This window comes from Hydra vulgaris, chromosome 11, assembly GCF_038396675.1.
Source record: "Hydra vulgaris chromosome 11, alternate assembly HydraT2T_AEP".
Lineage (NCBI taxonomy): Eukaryota > Metazoa > Cnidaria > Hydrozoa > Anthoathecata > Hydridae > Hydra > Hydra vulgaris.
This window is the reverse complement of record NC_088930.1, coordinates 42,368,805-42,390,611: the sequence shown is the minus strand read 5'-3', so window position 1 is coordinate 42,390,611 and position 21,807 is coordinate 42,368,805. Positions and strand designations below refer to the sequence as shown.

At 29.4% G+C, this 21,807-nt stretch overlaps 1 protein-coding gene across 1 annotated transcript in view; it reads left to right on the top strand.

Moving 5' to 3' along the window:
* Window positions 1-20,665, top strand: part of LOC136086667 (protein lifeguard 1-like) — a 40,481-nt gene extending 19,816 nt beyond the window's left edge. Inside the window, exons 4-12 of the mRNA XM_065808889.1 lie at window positions 3-56; window positions 595-645; window positions 823-862; window positions 2,354-2,391; window positions 5,571-5,616; window positions 5,758-5,799; window positions 17,449-17,538; window positions 17,843-17,890; window positions 20,283-20,665. Coding sequence (XP_065664961.1) covers window positions 3-56; window positions 595-645; window positions 823-862; window positions 2,354-2,391; window positions 5,571-5,616; window positions 5,758-5,799; window positions 17,449-17,538; window positions 17,843-17,890; window positions 20,283-20,435 — 562 coding nt within the window. The 3' untranslated portion in view covers window positions 20,436-20,665. The remainder of the gene's footprint in view (window positions 1-2; window positions 57-594; window positions 646-822; window positions 863-2,353; window positions 2,392-5,570; window positions 5,617-5,757; window positions 5,800-17,448; window positions 17,539-17,842; window positions 17,891-20,282) is intronic.
* The last annotated feature ends 1,142 nt before the right edge of the window (window positions 20,666-21,807 follow it).

Genomic DNA, 21,807 nt, shown 5'->3' with positions numbered 1-21,807 from the left:
AGGAAGCCAATAAATACCTATGTAAAATCAAATGTTATTATGTTTTGGGCAGCATGGTAAGTAAAATATTTTTGACAAATTTACCATCTTTGTTATCTAACATTGGACATCAGTAAATTTAAAAAAAAAAAAAAAAAATTTTTTTATTCATATTTATATTTATTTATTTTGAAGCTACTTATATTTTTATCAATCTTCAATTCCTCCCCTCCCCCTTCCTGCACCACCACCTTATTTTTCTATTAAAAACCCAAATTTGTAATTTTTATAGTTTTAAAAATTCTTATATTAAATTTATTATTATATAATATAATATTAAATTCTATTAATTTGAGACAACACAAGTAAACAACGCATATCATAACAAAAGGTTTTTTAAGCTTTTTACTCCTGGTTGCGCAAAATATGAAACAAAGTAATCAAATTATTAGAAGAAGTGAAGTTAGATGCTTAGTAATTAAATGTTCATCTATTGCTGATCACTAGTATCATAAAATGCTTTAAAATAAAAATTTTTTATTGATAAAATATATTTTATTTTTATTTGCATGCATCTGTGTTCTGTTGAAAATTATTACAAAGTGTATTTTTTAGGATCTTAACATTAGTTTTAATGATTGCACTTGTTTGTTGCGAAAGTGTGAGGTACCATTTTAAGTGTTTATATTAATTGTTTCAAATAAAGTTTTACGTTCATTTTTCTTTTAATTTTAAAGTTTATAGTTATTTTTTTTTCAGTTTTTAAATTTTTGATTAAAATATATTATTCAAGTTTAAACATTTTTTCATGTGGTTTTAGCTCAATTGAATGATTTTTTTTAGGAGGACTTTTCCCATGAACTTCATAATGTTGTCATTATTTGTAAGCAATTTTTAATATTCATTTAGTTGCAAAAATGTATTTTTTTAAAAATAATACAGCAGGGCTTGTGATGAAGAAAATCGTCAAGCGTGTTATATCGCGCTCGTAAAATTAGAATATGTTTTCATCGAGCGTGATTATGTGAGCTCGAGATAACGTCGGCGAGCGTGATCATGAAAATTGCTGAAGGCGATGCTCATAAAAAGCTTTTTATTTTTTATACCTTTTTTTATTTGTTACATAATTCTTTCGTCAAAAAATGTTTGAATTAGTATCACACTCATGAAACTACTTCAACGAAGTAGATTTTTATACTTCCAAACTTCTTGTATATTATCAGATCGCGATTTTATTTTTAACTATTTATGTTATAAAAAAATAATATCAAACAAAAGCGCAACTTCTGATTGATTTAGTATTGAAGTATAATTTAGTGACTTAGTTTTGCTTCGTTGTTTTGATATATGTATTTTAAAATGTTACGCCGTAAACTTAGTTAACGGATAATGGTTTTTATATTTCTTGATATTTTTTATTCAAATTAATTATTTAATTTTTTTCTAAAATTTCTTTTTTAAATTACTTTTTTTTATCTTAAAAAAATAATACAAAAATAATTTGAAATAATAATAGATAAGAATAATAACTTTCCATTTAATAAATGTTGACATCATTACTTTGTTTCTTTTTCGAATGTGATTGCGAACATTCTAAAGAACAGAATCATTTTAAATTTGAGTTAAAATAAATAATAGTTAATAAAAAACCTATACTATGAACAAAAACTAATTTAAAAAATTACTCTATTATTAATATTTATTTTTATTATAAACGATGTGTGGAATATTACAAACAATAAATCAAATAAATCTTACTTGATATTTTCACAAGATTAAAAATACTCTGCAGTTTCAATTTTCTTATAATGGTTTTCTAATTTTCTATTCTTAATTTATTTGTGTATTTTTGTATTCACATTGTGTTTCCATGTGCACATTCCATTATTGAAATTAGTAACTATTAACGACTTCAAACTGCTCATTCATTACGTAAGTGCAAAAGAGAACGACGTAGTGCTTTTTATATTTTATATTAGTGCTTTGATAATAGAATATATCTTTAATAAAAAATCTTTTTTAAATATTTTATGAAAATAAAAATAATCCCTAACTATTGGACGAGCGTTATTTTATACGCTCGTTATAAGCTGAACAAGCGTTGTTTATCGCGCCAAGAATGTTCGAAAATACCGTTTACGGGCGCGCTTTTCGAGCGGAGCCCGATCGCGCTCGCTTCATCACAAGCCCTGATACAGTATGAATAGATACATATCTAAGTTTTTCTTCTGCTTATGTAAAATTAGTTTAGCTGTAAAATTAGTATAGGGTTTAGAATAAAATCAATAACAAATTAGCTGTCTTCACCTTAGTTTGTGGTGAATGCTCAAAAGTTTACAATTGTTTTATAAAACATTTTTCTTTTAAAACATAGACATTATGTGAAAGTTATCTTATTGGAGTTGTTTCTGCGTAAGTCTTTTTTTTATTTTATAATTTATTATAATTGAGATATTTAAAAATTAGAAATGCATTAATTTCTATTATGATAAAATTCTTATAAGTTACCATTAAAGAGATTAGTATCGTGTCATTATTTTGGTCACATGACACCACTTTTTGTGTCAAAAAACATTGTTAATGATGTTTTTTGGCTAAATTGCCTTATAAAGTTATTCTATGGTAAATTTATTGATTAGCATGTTACCTCATTAAATGAGGCACAACCAAGTAAAAATATATTTTTTAAAATATCAGGAAGTAGAATTAAGTTTTGAACAACAGTAAAAAATAACTTTAAAATTTCAAATATTATGAGCAGCTTATTATTATCTTTATATGAGTATCTACATATCACATATGATTTTATAAAAGCACTAAAAGCTAAAAGCACTTCATATAAACTCGAATCAGTAGTGGAATGAGAAAGGTGATATTGGACTTTAGATGAGATTGTAGCTTTTGTTATTTAAAGACTCAAAGACTTTGCTAATGGCAGTTGGAAGGCTGATTGGTTAATAGTTTGATAGGTCAGAGTGATGTCCAGAGTTTTTTATGCCATTTTCTAGTCAACAGTTAAACACAAGCTGTTGAGGAGTATAAGTTAGAAATATGTTTAGCATCAGAAACCAGAGTGACTTGAATATCTAAAAATGGATAACCCTGTACCTTTGGGATGCAGAATAGTGTGGGCATTAGAAAATAAGAATCAGAATTTTCATAGTGTCATGCTTATAGAACATATTCCTGTTAATGCATTTAGTGTGCTTTGTTATGGCCAAATAATGAGCCCTTTGTTATGGCTTTTATTAGTTAGCAGGTAAGCTGCATGGCTTATTGCTTAGGGTGTAATACACTATATATGAACGAGTCAAGTTTTTTATTACGACCAAATTGTTTCAATATATACTTGACAAATATTTGCTGTCATTAAAGTAACTTTTGATCTGTTCTTAACTCCTTCTGTTTCTATCCATTTTTTAAAATTTCACTAGAAATTGTTAAAAACAGATTTTTAACAATTTCTTGTGAAATTGTTAAAAAATCAATTTAAATTTCATCTTTGGCTTGTAGTCTTGATGGCTATTACTTTTTGACTTTAATATCGCCACAATGCTTGACCTAGGCCAAACTATAAACTATAATTGTTTATATGCATATCAATTTATTGATATGCATATAAACTTGTTTGTTATATGCATATAAACTTGGTTGTATATAAACTATGCATATAAAGTTGTTGTATCCTCTATAGAATACTCTGAATATTCTTTATGTGCTTTCGTTTAGCACTTCTTCACTCAACCACCTTTTTTTTCATTCTTTTTTGTTCACCTTTATCTCAAGTTAAACAAACACTTTCTCTTTATCTGTCAGCCAATATTGTTGTTTTTGGTGACTTTAACAAGGATAAAAATTGAATGGCTTGGCTCTAGTGCTGTTGACCCTGCTTGCTCACATCTTTTATTTTTCTCAACCTCTTACTCAGATAGTAAACTTAGTGACTCATTTTCCATACAACTATAATGATTTGCCTCCTGGACATTTGACTCCTTGATTTGTGTTTTGTCTCTGACCCTAGCTTGTACTTAGTTTCTTCTTGTTCTCCTTTAGATGGTTTGACCGTGCTATGATCTCTATAAATCTTGAATCCAAAGACCATACTAATCCTGTTACCTCAGAAAAACAACTTAATCCGTTGTTAGACATCTAAATCACTCCAGCCTCCATAGCTAAAGTTATTTCTCACTTAAACTCCTCTCCTCCTACTGTGGTCTAGAAAAGATGCTATTGTCTTGCAAAAGTGTTCTTCTGAACTCTATTACTTTTTAAACAAATCAACAAGTGCTTAATTATCTTGTTTCCATTCCTGCTATAAAATGACATATATAACTGTGATAACAATTGTTAACCCTTCTAATTATCATCCGATTATTCTCAGTTGATACTGGCTTTACCCTTGTTTTGTTGAGTTCTGCTGTTAAAATTGTGGTTGGAATTTTTCTATTTCTTTTGCTGGACACCACAATAAACGTATCTTCTTGCCGTGATGTAACTCTTGGTCTTCCAGAACGTGATCTGTCACTGTTGGAACCAATATCATGCAATCGTTGTAGAGCATATCTCACACCTGATTCGGATATTTTTAACCTGGAAGTAATTTTTCTATATGAATAACCTTCTTCACGTAAAATACATATTTTGCCACGAAGTTCTTCACAATATTCTTTCTTTACTTTCACCATTTCTCAAATTCTTTATTAAATTCAAGACATTAAATGCGCACACTAATGCCATTTTCAAGTATAAATATAAACATAAGTCTATTAAAAGCAACCAATTAAAATTACTGAAAACATCCTTACCATGCCGGAAAGTATCATGCTACTGTCAAACCTAAGCTTACAAAAAATATTTTGGTTAAAACTTTTGTGCAGTTTTAAATTTAATAAAGAATACTGAAGAACTTTATATGTATTTTACGTGAAAAAGGTTATTCATATAGAAAAATTTCTGCCATGTTTTTAGCGGCAGAACTCAACAAAACAAAGGTAAACAAAATTATTTGAAACAAAAAGAAAAGGAAAAAGTATGGAAAATTATGATTTGGCCTCATCAACTTTTTATATTAACATTTTATTCTTTTTATATATTTAAAATCATCCTAAAATGTATTGCATTTACTGTTCCTTGCAAATATTACACATGAGCGGAGACTTTTGCACGGTAGTGTATATATATATATATATATATATATATATATATATATATATATATATATATATCTGTGTGTGTGTGTAAACATAAGATCATTTAAAGATTCAGATTTAAAAACATATGCTCAATCTAATAACAAAATGTTTTAATGTGTTGCTATAACTATAATATATTTTTCTTGTAAATATCATATAAATATTTAGCATAAATATAGATAAATATATAGTTTAAACACAAGTATCAATAATAAATATTATCACTTACATTAAATCATATATATTACATTTTGTATATACATTACATTGCATGTCTACAGTATTGCATAGTCTAGTCTTTATCACTTTATGTCATAATATTGGACTATTAACATTTTTTTAGGAAGGTGAGAGTGAAAATATTAAAAATTTTTTATGTAAAACAATTTCAATTTATAGACATTATGAAGTCAATGAAGTGTTGCTAGCTATGGGTATTGTTGCAGTAAGTAAAGTTTTTTTTTTCAAAATTTATTAACAAATATTTAAGTTCATAAAACATTTAAAATTTATTTAGAATCTTTTAATTTATCTAGATTTTATTATAAAAATCATTTATTCAAATTTTTTATTTATTAATTTTAAGATTCTTTCCTTGGCAATCACTATTTTTGCTTTTCAAACAAAGGTAAAATTTGATTAATTGCTTTGTATGCTTGTAGGTTTATACATTGTTTAATAAGTCTAATATTAAAAAGAAACTAATCAGTTAATTAGATAATTTAATCTGTATTTTTTAAAAGTTTTAAACTTTTCTAGTAAAAAAATAACCAAAGTTGTTAAACACCATCATAAAGTAAAGTAAATATATGCTTTTTATATATAATATAATAGTAGAATATGATAAAGTATAATACAATATATAAATAACGCATATATGTTAACTATAACATAATTGTTATTCATTAATTTATTTATAAGACTTATTCAATCATTTGTTTTACCATAGATAAAAGTTTGCAATAAGATAACTTTACAATCTAAGGTAGGGATGTACCGGAATTCTGTTCATATGGCCAGAATTCCTGCTGGAATTTGACTTTTAGTTCATTATGGTTCTAGCTGGAATTACAATAATTCAGGCCGGAATTTATATTTTACCTTAAAATCATAATATGATTGTCCTACAAGACAGTGAAAACCTAAATGGAATGATAAAAAATAAAGTAATGCTTTTTAATATACATATTATGCAGGTTAAAACTTTCTATACATAAGTTTATAAAAACAACATATTAGGTTTAAATGAAACAAGAATCAAGTTAATGAAAGAGGTAATATATATATAATAATGGTTATACTAAATAGCCACGATGCTGAGGCATAGGCTTTCAATTTAGTCTTGAAGGTAAAAAATTACAAAAATATAATTTTTGTTCTAGACGGAATTCAAATTTTTTAATTAATAATTTAATTCCTCAAAATTTCCCCCATAAACAAAAATCGATTTTAATTTTTCATTCAATGCCCCAATAGCTTTGGTATATTTTTTTATTTGTTGGTTTTTAAATTACCACGCGAATTGCTTTAGTTTTAATGTTTCATGCAATGCGCAAATAGCTTTAGTATAATTTTTTATTGGTTAATTTTTAAATTACTGTGCAAATTTTCCATTCCTTTAGTTATGATTATTTTTTTTCCTATAGCTTTTTTTTTTATTATGCTAAATTACCTGGTGTTTAAACAAACAATAATTTAAAATATATTAGTTTTGACTGTTATTATTTTTGCAGTAGTAAATTTATTGTTTTGTTTTTTGTTTAGTTTTTCCTATATAATAAGTTAACTGTTGCGCTAAAATAGTGTTTACAGTTTTTAATTAACTGAGAATTTGAGAACCAGAAATATTTTCAGATATTGCAGTTTGCGATCACTTAATTTGAGGCTTAAATTGAGTAACAACAAGCTGAAGACAATTAAACAAAGAAACAAAAGCTGAAGAAAAAAATTTACAGAAGACTTTTGCAAAATGTAATTTGTAAAAACTTTTAGCTGTAAAATTTTGTAAAATTAAATTTTAAACTGTAATTGTAACTTGCATGATTTGGGAAAACATAAAGAAAAAAACTAGATAAATAAAATTTTTTAGAGCATTAAGGGACAGATAAAGTAAATAGATGCAAATTTGCTAAATGACAAGTCAAGCAACAATAAGTCTTGGTTGATGAACCTAGACACAATAGCTCGTTTGAAAAGTGACCATGATAGTATTTGTAGAAAATAGAAAAAGATGCAACCTTTTGACAATGGAACAGTCACTCAGCTTCGCAGATAGAGTAGGTCCAATTGCATTCAAAATATATTTTAGGACTTTGTTATAAAGAGAAAGGGCATTTTTAGAAGAATCAGTCGAAATATAACAACAGTATTCCATACAGGAACAAATAAGATAATTATATAGGTAGAAAATGGAGTTAAGAGTTAAAGAAATGATGAGCATGATAAATAGCAGCAACCTTAACCAATGCTAACTTTGCAATTGATTGTATAGCAAATGGAAATGGGTTAATATATGCATTAGGGATATGACTTTTTTGCAACCTACTAGGCCTGTATCGTAATTCAATGAACTTTTATGTAAAAAGAACGAATAGATGTTTCATTTTGACATATTTTGAAAAAAGGTCACCCCAAAACCAAAAAATCGAATTTTCAATAGGTACACTTTTGTACAGTAAATGAATATTAAAGGCTGAAGATGTTGTAAGAGTCATACTCCTGTTGTTATTTTATTTATTTATGCAACATGTACTGTGATATAACAAAAAACATTATGTGATATATAATTATACAAGTATTACAAAATTAACAGTATCAAAGCGTCTAGTACAACAATATACATAACTGTCTGTGTCTATAGGCCTACTGTGTTTAGTACATGGGTCACATGATGCTCACGTCTCATAAAGAGTCTAGCGCTTATTACTTAGAATGAATCGAAGTTGCAGTTTGTCTTTCTTTCTGCAGGAAGCATACAGGTCTTGCATCACCTTGATTGCACGTTCAGCTATCTGATTACTTTGTGGTATGTCGATGACGGATGGCTCTTTCTTCCAGTGATTTTTGAATGACTGCAATGCCTTTTTGTAAGACTTCAATACATCAGATAAATTCTTGAAGTCATTGTCATTGTACTTTTGACTACTAAACCAATGTTCTGCCCACTCATATGAAATGAACCTGCAAACCTTCTCCAAATTCTTTCTCGCTTCAGGCATAAGAATGAACGCCAGAATGGCGAGAATGGCTCTTGAGTTCCATCTGGCATTGCTCATATTAGGAATGTTCTGAAAGTGAATCAGAGGGAAGTTTCTTTGTTCTTCATAGAACCTAAACACTCTTGTTAAATGGTACAAAAACTTCATATCGTCTCTCCACCCTGATTTATCAAGAATTTCTACAGTTCCATTCACAAACTTATCCTTCAGTTCATCATACTTATTCAACAGTTCAGACACAAATGGGTATTCAATGTTTGGAGATTTGGTATCACCCCCAAGTTCTTCGTCCATCACCAGACGGAGAATCCTGTCTAGTACGTGATGCTGACAACCGATAAATTGTGGTATTGTGACACCCTTTAATTTAAACATACGTTGCAACTTCACAACAACTCCATTTCTCTTCCCAGTATTGACGTTTGTTGTATCAGTAATGATCATCTTAATTGAATTCCACAAATTGTATTCATCAATAAGTTTGGCAATTTTTTCAGCAACAGTTTCAGCTTTGCCATCTTTTAAACGCAGTGCATCAAGTTTCACGTCAGTTCTTTCATTCTGAAGTACAACTACCTGATATTCCTTATCATCTATTCGTTTGCCGTCAAAGTGTAAGGACCACTGTTCCATTTTAAGTTGTTGTATCATTTCTTTTTTTAATTTACCTGCCTCTTTGAATATGGACTTGTAAATTGCTGATTGACTTGGAGTTGGAATATCAATACCTTGTTGTGATAATACATTGCATATTTTAGCAGCTTTCTTTGTGGAAACTCCACTTGATGTAACCATACTTACAGCAAATTTACTTTTGTAGTGCTTTCTAGTTTTTTTCTGAGTGTCCTCATCATCGTCTTTATCACCGTCGTCGTCTTCATCATCTTCACTCTTACTTTTGCAGTTTTCAGATTCAGTACCACTGTCTGTGGTAGACAGGACTTGTGATGTGGAAGGTATTGCTGTTCCAGACTGGACTTTCCTTCTCTTGGAAGGGTGAATGGTTTCTTTACTTGCCACTTGTCCTGTTGAGTACCCCACCTGTCCTTTACTTTCTTTTTGTAGGTGGTATAGACGTTTATCTTCCGAGGATAACCACTGGCCATTCACTTTCGTGATGTCAAATAATGCATTGAGAACATCATATTTTCCACGCTTGACACATTCATCATAGACCTTCAGCACCTTCATAAGCTTTGCTCTTATCACTTGATCAGACACACGTGGAAAATTCAGTTTATTGTCCCACAATTTTGTAATTTCCTTAGAAATTTGGTCTATTCGTTCTTTTCTTCCTTTAACATATGCTCCGAGAAACTGGTATCTTCCTACGATCTGCAATTGAAGTGGTATTCTGGATTTTTCATCGAGTGAATGTTCTTCTACAGCCACGCTTCCTCTTCTTCTGTGTGACTCTTGAAATCTCACCAAATTTTTAGTCCAAGTCTTCTTGTTCTTTGTTACTGTGGTATGACTTTTCTTGTGAGACATCATATAATATTGTTACGACTTTACGGATAGCTGAGCGTAAATATCCGTTTAATAAAGTCGTTTAATTAATAAAATACTTTAACTGTATAGTAATCCAATTATAGTTCGATAATCCAGTCAATGTTGATAACAGTTCGATAATCCAGTCCGTATCCTAACGATAATGCTACAACTACTTATACTTCGTACACTTACAGCGTCTTTAGTTCGCTACAGTAGTTCCTTATTAGCTCAGTTACACGCAGAGTACTTCATAGAACTATTCACATTATCAACACTGAGCTCTGACAGCAGCTCGCTTATATAATTATTTAGAGCTTCCAGAATGTTCTACTAAGTTCTATAATCTTCTACAGTCTGTTACAGTCGTCTATATCACCGTGGTAACACAATGACGTCATCACATAACAATTCCAAGTATTTGCCGGCACACGGCCGTTTCGTTGCCATGGTAACGTGTGGCGTTATATTTATAAATTCATAACAAAATAATGAAATAAATAGAATTAAGCTGAGAATTAAGCTTAAAACATCGGTCAAAAATGAATGTATAAAAATGGTAAATCAAATTTTTATTTTGGGGGTGACCTTTTTTTGTTGCAGAAAGCTATTTGGGCCTTTTTTCATGATTTTAGGTAAAAGTTCATCGATTTATGATACAGGAAACATTTTATTTGAAAAAAAATTAAAAAGTCATATCCCTAATATGCATAGATATGGTTTTGAAAAGATATCAGTAATGAATGATAATCTGAAAAGACATAAAATAGTTTCAGTGAGAGTGTTTCCAATCATCAGTATAAAAATATCAACAATATTGTGATAGTTGTTTGCAGTTAATAGCTGCTTTTTTTGAATTAGTTTACTAGCCACTGTTTACTAGTTTACTAGCCACTGCCAGCTTTTGCAAAAGAGAACTAGCCACTGCCAGCTTTTGCAGCCACTTGTTTACTTGTCACTGCCAGCTGTTGCCAGTCTTGACTCTTCTTGCAGAAGAGTCAAGACTGAAGATGTAGTTATGACCTTTTTTTTTTTTTTTTTTAAACATCTTTGCTTCCAACAAGGCTGCAAGCAACCACTAATTAAAGTTGGAAGTTACTGGAAGAGAAAAGATGAAGATTGTAGAGCAAGAAAACAATTGACGGACGACTTAAAGGATTGCAAATTATATGAATCAGGAAAGCAAGATGAAGGAAGCAAACTCCAAAGAGCTGATGTTCGAGGAAAAAAACTAGACAAAGAAGAGTTTTTGGAGCACTTAGGAACAGTCACAGAAAAAGGATGACACTTAATTGAATGACGAGTAACACAAGAATGAATTTTGATAGATGGCACAAGAGATGCTAGCTCTTTAGAGCAGTGCCCATTATAGTATTTGTAGAAAAGAGAAAGAGAAGCAACGTTATGACGATGTAATAATGGTTGGAGGTTGGCTGCAAGAGCAGGTCCAACTATGTTTACAATTAGATAAAAGATTGTCAGGAAGATCATCAACATAGGTAAGAAACAATTAGGGATGGCAAAAATCTCGGAAATTCTCAATCCCGGGATTTCAGGATTACAAATTTGTTTTGACTTTCTTATCACCTTCGTCGCTTCTTAAAACCTGGTTTAGCTGAACATCACAACTGCTGTCTGCTGCTGATGCTATATCTGCGGGATGAAAACGCTTTATCATGCTTACTATAATCTTTTTGTTTTGATTACTTGTATTTGGTACAAAAACATCTGTGATTTTCGTTGATGTAACCTGGCCATTATGAAGATAATAAACTAAGCTACTTAATGGTGTTCTCCTCTCTTTAATTTGGTGACTCAAAGCAGCATACAGTTTATTCCCGATTTCAGATTTTTGTTGTTTTATTTTGGTCAACATAAACTCTAATGCAATGTCAGCTGTAATTAAAGTTGCGTCTCGTCAACAAAGTGCTTCCACAGTGGCTTTAACAGGAGTCAAAAGTGCTACTAAATCAGATACAATTTTATATTCATTTTCGTCCATCTTAATTGAATCGTCAATTTAGGAATACAATTCTAAATCTAGAAATGCCTTTTTAACACAATATTTTAATTTGTCAAATCTTTCAAACATAAGCAATAAGCTGCTCCATCGGGTTTTACAATCCATAATCAAATGGATGACCTTTCCAAACTCAATTTTTACGTACTTTTGTAAATAATTTTCATTTTTGGTTGGGGACCTTTTAAAGATTTTTACATTTTTCCTGACCTTTGTTATAACAGGTCCAAAAACTTGGTGTTTAATAGTAACCTCAGAGGTTTCGTTAAACAAAAATGAATTATTTGAATCTTGAATACAATCTTCCTCTTCGGAAGCATAGTCATTAATACAATCATTATCTTTTTCTTCGTCACTGTGGTTCTCTAAACTTGCAAAGGTAGTGGGCTCATCATCTAAAATTTCATCGATTTCCAAGTAATTGGGGTCATTTTTATAAAGAACTGATATTACTGCCAACTGATATTACTGAGCGTGCGCAAAGCATAGTTGTTGATCACTTTCTATAATTTTTCCAAGTTTCTTCATGACGCTTGCACCATCCGTGGTAATACCAATGATATCGTCCTCAAGTTTTATTTTAAAATTGTTGAGTCTTTCGTTTAGAAGTGAAACGCACTTTTCTGCTGGCATAGATCCTAAAATGCGAATCAAACCTAAATTCCAATAACTTTTCAACTCGTGTACGTTCACATTCATGTATCTGCAGTTTCCAAAAAAAGTCCACTCATCAAGCGTTAAGGAAAACTTGAAGCCTCTTGATCAATTAATAAGGAAAACTTGAAGCCTCTTGATATTTGATCGAGTCACCTACTCTTCATCTTCTAGGATTAACTCTTACTTCCAATCTTTCTTGGAAACCATATATCAAATCGGTTGCAAAATTAGCATCTGCTAAGGTTGCATCTCTTTATCGAGCTCGCCACTTTCTTACTCTGGATTCTATTCTCTACCTCTATAAATCTCAAATCCGGCCTTGTATGGAATACTGTTGCCATATCTGGGGCGGATCTTCTATTGATGCCCTTTCTCTTTTAGACAAGGTGCAAAAACGCATTGTAAACATAGTTGGACCTGCTCTTGCAGCCAACCTTCAACCATTATCACATCGTCGTAATGTTGCTTCTCTTTCTCTTTTCTACAAATACTATAATGGACACTGCTCGAAAGAGCTAGCTTCTCTTGTGCCATCTACTAAAATTCATTCTCGTGTTACTCGTCATTCAATTAAGTGTCATCCTTTTTCTGTGACTGTTCCTAAGTGCTCCAAAAACGCTTATTCGTCTAGTTTTTTTCCTCGAACATCAGCTCTTTGGAATTCGCTTCCTTCATCTTGCTTTCCTGATTCATATAATTTGCAATCTTTTAAATCGTCCGTCAATCGTTATCTTGCTCTACAATCTTCATCTTTTCTCTTACAGTAACTTCCAACTTTAATTAGTGGCTGCTTGCAGCCTTGTTGGAAGCGAAGATGTTTAAAAAAAAAAAAAAAAAAAAAAAAATTATTTCCTTTATAACTAGTTTTTTAACCTGTTCATAGTAGTCTAACACCATTTTTCGAATAGTGTTTCGTGATTTTGGGACATTTTTAAAGCCTCGTGCAACTAACCCAGCTCGTATATCAGAAGAGTTGCAAATTGTATTAAATGATATACCATCTTTTGCTGCCATACGGGCAAATACTTCAGGTAGGCATTCATCTTTTTTCGATGTTGTTGGAAAATAACTTGTGATTTTCGGTTTTTTATTTTTCGGTTCTAATAATTCTTTTGAAGTTGAAGGTGTCGTGGATAAACTTGATTCCTGCGATGTTAATTTAATTTTATGTATGGAAAGTAAATGGGTATGAAGACCTTTCGTTGAACCACCAGCAATTTTTAATATTTTTTTGCATGTAATTACTTTGCATAAGGCTGTTTCATCTGCTCCTTTTAAAAAATGTTTCCATATGAGATTTGTGCTGTTGAATTCAGCGTAGTTAGTCATGATATTAGTTATATTTTATAAAAGTTATTCATGATAGCGTAGTTAGTCATGATAAAAGTTATATTTTAAGCTATTTATTGACTAATTATCTTTATTCATAATTCAAAATGAACTTATGTGAAAACAATTATACTTCGAATTAATAAATAAAGTTTATTTAATATACCTTCCGTATTTGATAACTTTTAATGTTAAAGAACTTGTGACAATCACGCCAACGTTAAGAATTTAAAAAATAAAAGGAAAACATTGCATGGAGAATAAGCAGCTCAACAAATTTTATAGCGAAAATTTAGACATTTTAAATAAATAAATTAAGTTTAATCAATTTTTGTTTTTATTTATTGTTTATTACAATCCCGAAATCCCGGGAAATTTTAGAGACTAATCCCGGGATTTCGGGATCATGAATTTGTCTGTAATCCCGGGATTGCCATCCCTAGAAACAATACAGACCAAGAATAGAACCTTGTGGTACCCCAGTAGTTAATAGAAATGAAGAGTCGTGTGAGTGAAGAATAAGACAGTTTAAATACTGCAGTTATAAATGAATAATTTAATAACTTTAAAAAATTTCCCAGACACACCATTTGAAATGAGCTTATGTAGAAGACCAGCATCTCAGACTTTGTCAAAAGCTTTTGATATGTCAAGAGCATTAGTCCTTGCCTTGCTTCCTTCATCTAATACATGATGGAATTTTTCTGTTATAATAGGTAACAGTTCAGGAGTAGAACAAGAATATTGAAACTTGTATTGATTGTCAGAGAGTAAATTGTTAGACTCAAGATAAGATATTAGAAGTTTGTTAATTAAAGACTAAAAGACAATAGAGAATAACAATAGAGAAAAGGACAAATTGGACTGATTGGATATATCAGAGTGTTCTCCAGAGTTTTTAAAATTGGAACCACAAATATCATGCGATAGTGTCGAATATTTTCGCAAAATCAATAAATAGAATGTAGACTAGATGTTTGGTATGTATAGCTGCACTAACAAAGTCTTGACACTCTAGCAAATTTTAGGCACAACTTTTTTTCACTAAATCATGCGGTGACGGGTTGATAAGATTACTTATCATTAGATGTTTCACCATAGAGTCTCAAGATATGCTTTCTATTAAATTACTTACGACTGATGTGAGTAAAATAAGCCTTTATATGCTTGCAATAAGTTTACTACCATTTTTGTGTAGTGGTATAACCTTTGCCTGGCTCCATTGCCTCGGTATTGAATTTGAACTAAAAATTTTCATGAAAATTATTTTAAGTGGAATACAAAATGACGTTGCACAGTTTTTTAGAACTTATGGACTTGTGCCATCAATCCTGATCGAATATTTGAATTTTCTAGTTTCTGTAATATTATGGTTTCACTAAAAAGATGATCTGTGTTATCGTATGCTTGACTTATAGAACATTTTTCAAATTCAGTAAGTTCATTATTTATATTATTTGCAAAGACTAATTGAAAGTATTTATTAAATATATTAACTATTGACTTCTTAGTGTTTCAATTGCCAAGTTTGTTTTGTTGCAAATTGACACTCAAGTTTAGGGTTGTACCGGAATTGAAATTTTAAATTCTGTCTGGAACCAGATTATATTTATGTTATTTTTTACCTTCAACATTAAATTAATGGCCTCCACCTCAGCATTTTAGCCATATAATATATATTTATAACCTATAATATATATAACCTATTTCATTAATTTGATTCTTGTTTCATTTATGTATTGAAAGTTTTGCATAATATTTGTATAATATTCATATTTAAAATTGCATAATATTTATATTTGCATAATATTTATATTTAAAATTATTTTCTTTTTTTCCATATAGGTTAAAATTGAAATATTTTGCTGTAATAGGCATCCTATATTTTTTAACTGTTTAAAATTTAAGTAACATTTGAGATAAGACTCATCTCAGAGCCAGGTAACATTTTTGATGAAAAAAGAACAAATTTGTTGCCCAAAACTATAGAGCAACTCTTGCACCACAATATTCCTAAACTTCCAGAAATCCTTTCAAAATTGATTATAGCAAATAAAATTACATTTTGTTTGTTTAGAAATTTATATTTTTTACCTAGGTTTACTTATAGTTGTTCATTGCCCTGTAGGATGATTTTTTGATTTAATTTACACTGTCTGTGTCACATGTCTTAAATAAAAGTACAAAAGAGTTCTGGCATTCCAGCCTAAAATATTATATTTCTGGCTGGAACCGGAATGAACTAAAAGTCACAAATTCTGGCCGGAATTCCTGTACATCCCTAATCATTAGCCTATCAAATTTTTTAGACAAGAGATAGCGATTAGTTTCATATCAAGATTCAAAAATTTTATTGTCTCTTATAGTAAGTGAAGTGGTTGTCTTGTGCATTGTGAGTCATTGACCTATATATACACCCTAGCAGCAGCTTTTCTTTGCCAATTGATAAGCAGCACCACCGTTGCTTGACACAGTCCTCATTTAGTATCCTATTATTTGTTTCATTACTAGTATATTTTTAATTATAATATATGGCTACTCCACCCTCGCATGACCTTTTCTAAATAACTCATGGTTAGTTGTAAAGGAACAGATGTTTCTGTAAACCATGTTTCTGTGATAAAAATAATGTTGAAATAGTGATGAAAGGCGATTGTTTGAAGCTCTTGCATATTATTGTTTAAGGATATTGCATTGTTATAATAATAGTTTAATGAAATTCAAGCTGAGTAACAAGTTAATTTAGATAATGAAGTTCTGTGTAATGGTGGCGAAGTTGAATGTATAAAGATTTTTGAGTTACTGATTGGTATTAGTTTGCTTCCCTTCAAGGCTTATTTGTTCGGATGATTTACACAATAATGTGGGTTTAGGGAAATTATTCCGAAATGATTCAGGTGTGGTAGCAGTTTTTTGTCTTCTAGTTCATTTAATTGATTTTTTAATTGGGTGTTTTAATCTAAAAAGTTTTCTGATACTCTTGCTATAATTAGTTAATCAATTTTGCGTTTTTTTGTTAGAAGTTGAGTTAGGAACTGAAATTTAGTGAGTTTGCTTTAGTGATTTATCATTTATATCCTTCAATGCTTCAATTGCTAATAGTCATTTATACTCAATTATCCTTCAATTGCTTATAGTCATTTTAGTTATATCTATTCACATTTTGCACAAAATTGATGAAACTCTGCTTAAATGTTATTTTTTTTAGTTGGGCTAATTTTACTCTTTTGAATTTTTATTGATTATTCGGGGTTTTTTATTTAAAAAAAAAATAAACTATTGTTGTAATTTTTTTTTATAATGATTTTCTTCAACTTTGGCTTCCAAGGTTATAAAGCAGTTGTTGTTTAAAGCAACTATTGTCAATTTATTTGTCCTTTGAGAAATGATGTGTAACAATGGTTCTGTTGATTGAATATCAGGTTTAAGATTAAATAAAAATCCAAAGTAAATTTTTAAACAAATAATTCTTGCAGATATCTTGAGTTATGACCATAAACAAATACACTTTATACAAAGATAACTTTTGTATAAAATTTTATAGTTGCTTTTTTATTAATAGTACGACTTCACAATGATGGGTGGATTTTTACTTGTGCTCATTATTGTGTTATTGTGCTTTGGAATATTCACAATTTTTTTTCACAGCAAGGTAACTTATTTTACGACTTTTTTTTTTTCAAATAAATAAATATGTGAAAAATATAATAATATTTAAAAAAAAAATTTTAAATAAATATGTGAAAAGTATAAATATATTTTGAAAGATTTTTTTCAAATAAGTAAAAATGTTAAGAAATGCAGAGATAATGAAAAGTTCAAATTTAACTGCAACTAACATTATTTTGAAAAAGTTTTAAATAGAAAATTAATTTTTTTGAATGAAATATTTTTAATAAATGAATTGCAATCTTGAATAACATAAATTATTTCATTAGTTTTCTGTTGTCCTTTAGATTGTTCGAATAGTCTATGCTTGTCTTGGAGCTCTTGTCTTTGGCCTGGTATGTTTTTTTATATGCAATTCATAAGGTGTTTATAGCACTAAAACTGAAAATTTGTGAGTTAATTAGTCATCAAATATCTCAGTTATTAAACAACAAATATTTTGGTAAAGTATGAATAGTATTGATGTAACGTTGAATGTCTAATTTTATTTATATGTTTATACTCTTCATTACAAGTTTTTAAAAAACAAATTAAAATTTTTACAAATAATTATGGAAGTTATAGTAACCAAGTAAACCAAGTTGCCATAGAAACATAGTTTCCAAAGATCATTAGACAGTTTAAGTGTGAATTCTATACTTAGATATTTTCTATGATTTTAGATGATTTGTGTATCTTAGGTTTCACTTATAAAATAAAATTTATTTTCAAGCTCAGGGTCTCTAAAATTTACAGTGGTTTTGTAGTCAAAGTTGCTAGTAATATATTGATTGTGTACGGATAAATTGTTTTTTCTATATTAGGGATCAATTAAAATTACATTTTTATCCAAAACAAAGTGCTAAAATTTAAGTGAAACTAAAGTCCAAAAAAAAAAAAAAATAGATTAGAACTTGGAAATGAATTGTAAAAGTCCTGAATTTTTTTTGTCACTAGATTATTTACAAAATATATGAAATAACATTTTTAGTATATTTATACCATCAGTATGAAGCATAATTTTATATAATGTAGAACATGTGCACACATTTTAATTAATCAATTTAAATGTTTTTCTATGCAGAAAAAAATATTTTCCATATATTTCTCTTGTTTGAAAAAATGTTTTCAGCAGTTAATAATAATCTTTTAACTCTTGTTGTTGTTGTTGTTGTTGTTGGCAATGATGCCAACATTTGCTATTTTTCTCAAGTCAAATTTTTTTAATATTGTTTTTCTCTTTTTTCTAAATTCTAAACGGCTTGAAGATGTTGGGCTCTGGATACTTGCTTAAAACTTTTTTTGCCTATTTAAAAAATTTTTTAACCATGCAGTTTGCGACTGTGCAATCGTCTTTTGCATCATTTAAAAACAATCCAGTGTTCTTAATAGAAATAGTTTTCAACACACCTGTTTTTCATTTTAGCTCAAATTTGAATTTTCAACTTCCAAAAATACATTTTTTAGCAGATTAAAATATTTATCTAAGATCTGCTATAGACTCTATCTTTGAAAGATGCATTGTGTTGGAAAGTTTCTGAAGAAGTGCTGTTTAAATCTGGGATGAAGAAGTGTTGCTACTGTAATATGATCTTGGGTTTTCAAGTCAGAAAAACCTATTTTATATCCTTCATTTCTTTAAAAGACATAAAATAGACGCAAATGACTTCACGATGGTTGTCATGATTGGAATACCTGCACTGATGCAAGAATCTCTTTTATGGAGCATATTTGTAGCTGTGTTTAAATTTTGTACTTTTCTGTACAGAATTTAAATACAAGTTTAAACTCTGTACAAAAAAAATTGTAAGATGGTTGAGCAATGGCAGCAATTGCAGAGTTCAAAGTTATTTCAAGCAATTAGTTGAATTCCAAATGTTTGGAAATTTTTTATTGAAAATTAAAATTGTTTATTAGAATCTGTATTTGTTTGTACTGGTCAGAAATAAAGTAGTTTAAGTCAGAATCAGCCGTGGCGCAGTGCTAAGGAGGCGTGAACTTCCCATTAAATGCTCTTCCGCGGTGCTCTGTGATAAGGCCATAAGGACTTTTGGGGGCACGTAAAATTTAAAAAAAAAAAAAATCATTAAGCTTTGCAAAAAATGTTTAAAGATGTACGAAATTTTTGGGAAAAAAAAATGTACAAAGATGTGCAAATTATTTAAAAAAAAAAGTTTAAAGTTTATCAAATTTTTTGACATTTTTTTTATTAAGCTTACAACACTCGAGATTAAAAAAAAAATTTTATATCACTAATAACCAAGAAAGTAAAAAGTCTATATACACACACAAATACTCTAATTAGACGCGTTTATTTATGCTTCAGCAGTGTAAAGATTAAGTTGTTTGAATTGTATCGCATTTGTTTAAATAGTGTTTCTCTGTGTCGAAATTGTTAAAAAAATGTAAAAACAATGGCACACAAAATTATGTTAAAAGAAAATGGCACGCTTCAGTATTTTTATAACAAATGTGCTTAAATGTTTTTTGGCTATGACAAGTTCGGTAATGTATCACTCGATCGGTTTTAGAGCATAGATTACCATCTTTTAGTACAATTATGGTTAACTACAAGTATGCTTTTTGTGACCAATTGATAGTAAGAGGCCAGAGTTAATATTTGTCTCCGTTTTATGATGGGGTCTTTATAAACATTGATGCAACCTAAAAATATATTATTTTTATTTGAAATTCATGTTATATTTATATATATGTGTATATATATAAAGTTTGTATTCTTTTATTTAGTTTTTAGTGTTTGACACACAAATGATGCTTGGAGGGAAAAAAAAATATTCGCTCAGCCCGGAGGAATATATTTTCGCTGCATTGAACTTGTACATTGATATAATCACTTTGTTTTTGTATATTTTACAAATTATTGGACTGGCAAGAAATTGATACCTTTTCTTTTAAAGTTTCTGGTTTTATATGTATTTTTAAAGTTATTGCATCGATATTCACAATGACAAGGCGTGCTCAAATTTCTGTAAAGTTTTACTTTGTTGTAGATTTTTTTTAAAGTATTTTTATGTTATATATTTGGATATTCGATTAATACATATTTGTTTATTCACTAAAATATTCTTGTGTCAAAGTTATAAAGCATAAAAAAGAAATCAATACGATTACTTGTCATCTTATCTTTAATTAGGGTTTATAATAGTGTACTGTAAATTACAGTAGGGGAGACCAGGGCTATTTGGCACCAGGGGTAAGTTGACAAACTGCGTTAATCTTCAGAGGCTTTCATCAGAAAGTGCCAAAAATTACATAGAATCTCCTAATTAACCATTTCACCATTCACTGTAGTATTGTTAGGGTTCGCAAATGCGCATGGGAGATATTAGGATTTATGTGGTTTTTGGACAAAAACCTAACTTTTGAAATATCGCTTCTTTTTTACTTTAAAAAGAAAATCGTCGTATTTTAAAAAAATTTATTTTTAGTCATACTATTTTCAAGGGTTTTTTTCGATAGTTGCCCTTTTTCAGGTTTTATTGACTGTTTATTGAAAAAAGGCTTTTGGGGTGTTGGCAAAATTTTACGGGGTTAGTTTACTATAGAAAAAAGAATACTTTCCCCAACTTTTTTTTCTTTTAACAATCTTAAAAAAATTTGTTTTTTACAAAAAAATAAAATTAATTTTTTTTAAGTTTTTTTAAACGGATATAAAGGGCTGCGAATTTATAGGTTTAAAAAACCTCTTTTTGTAAACCCTCTTTGGAGGTTAATAAAACTTTGGAGGTTAATAAAAAGGTTTATTAAACCTTCTTGCAGTGCACAATTATTATTATGATATGACGTAAAAAAATTCTTTAAATTTCAAAAAAAAGTAAATACTAGATTGTATACGTCCGAAAGCTGTTTTTAAATCGAAAAGGGAGGGGCGTGCTGCATTTGACCAAACGAGGCATAAATCTATTTAAAACATCTCCGGAGCAGGAGGTTGCAGTAAATGCTGCAGGGTTTATTTGGCTATAGTTTAGTGGTTTTGTTTCGCTAAAATTGAACCTGGAACAACGTGGAACTTTTTTTGGCTGGCACTTATGTTTAAGATTCTGTATTAAAATTTTTAATTTTCAAAAGAAAAATTAAAAAGAACCTGTTCTTTAAATCAAAAAAAAAACAAATCAATTTTAGATATCTAACCACTCATTACTTTAACAAAAATAATAAAGTTTTGTATTGAGGTGGAAAATAAGGTTGCTTACAAGATAACCACACCTTAAATTTATAAAATTTTATGTTGATAAATTTAACTTCTTACACA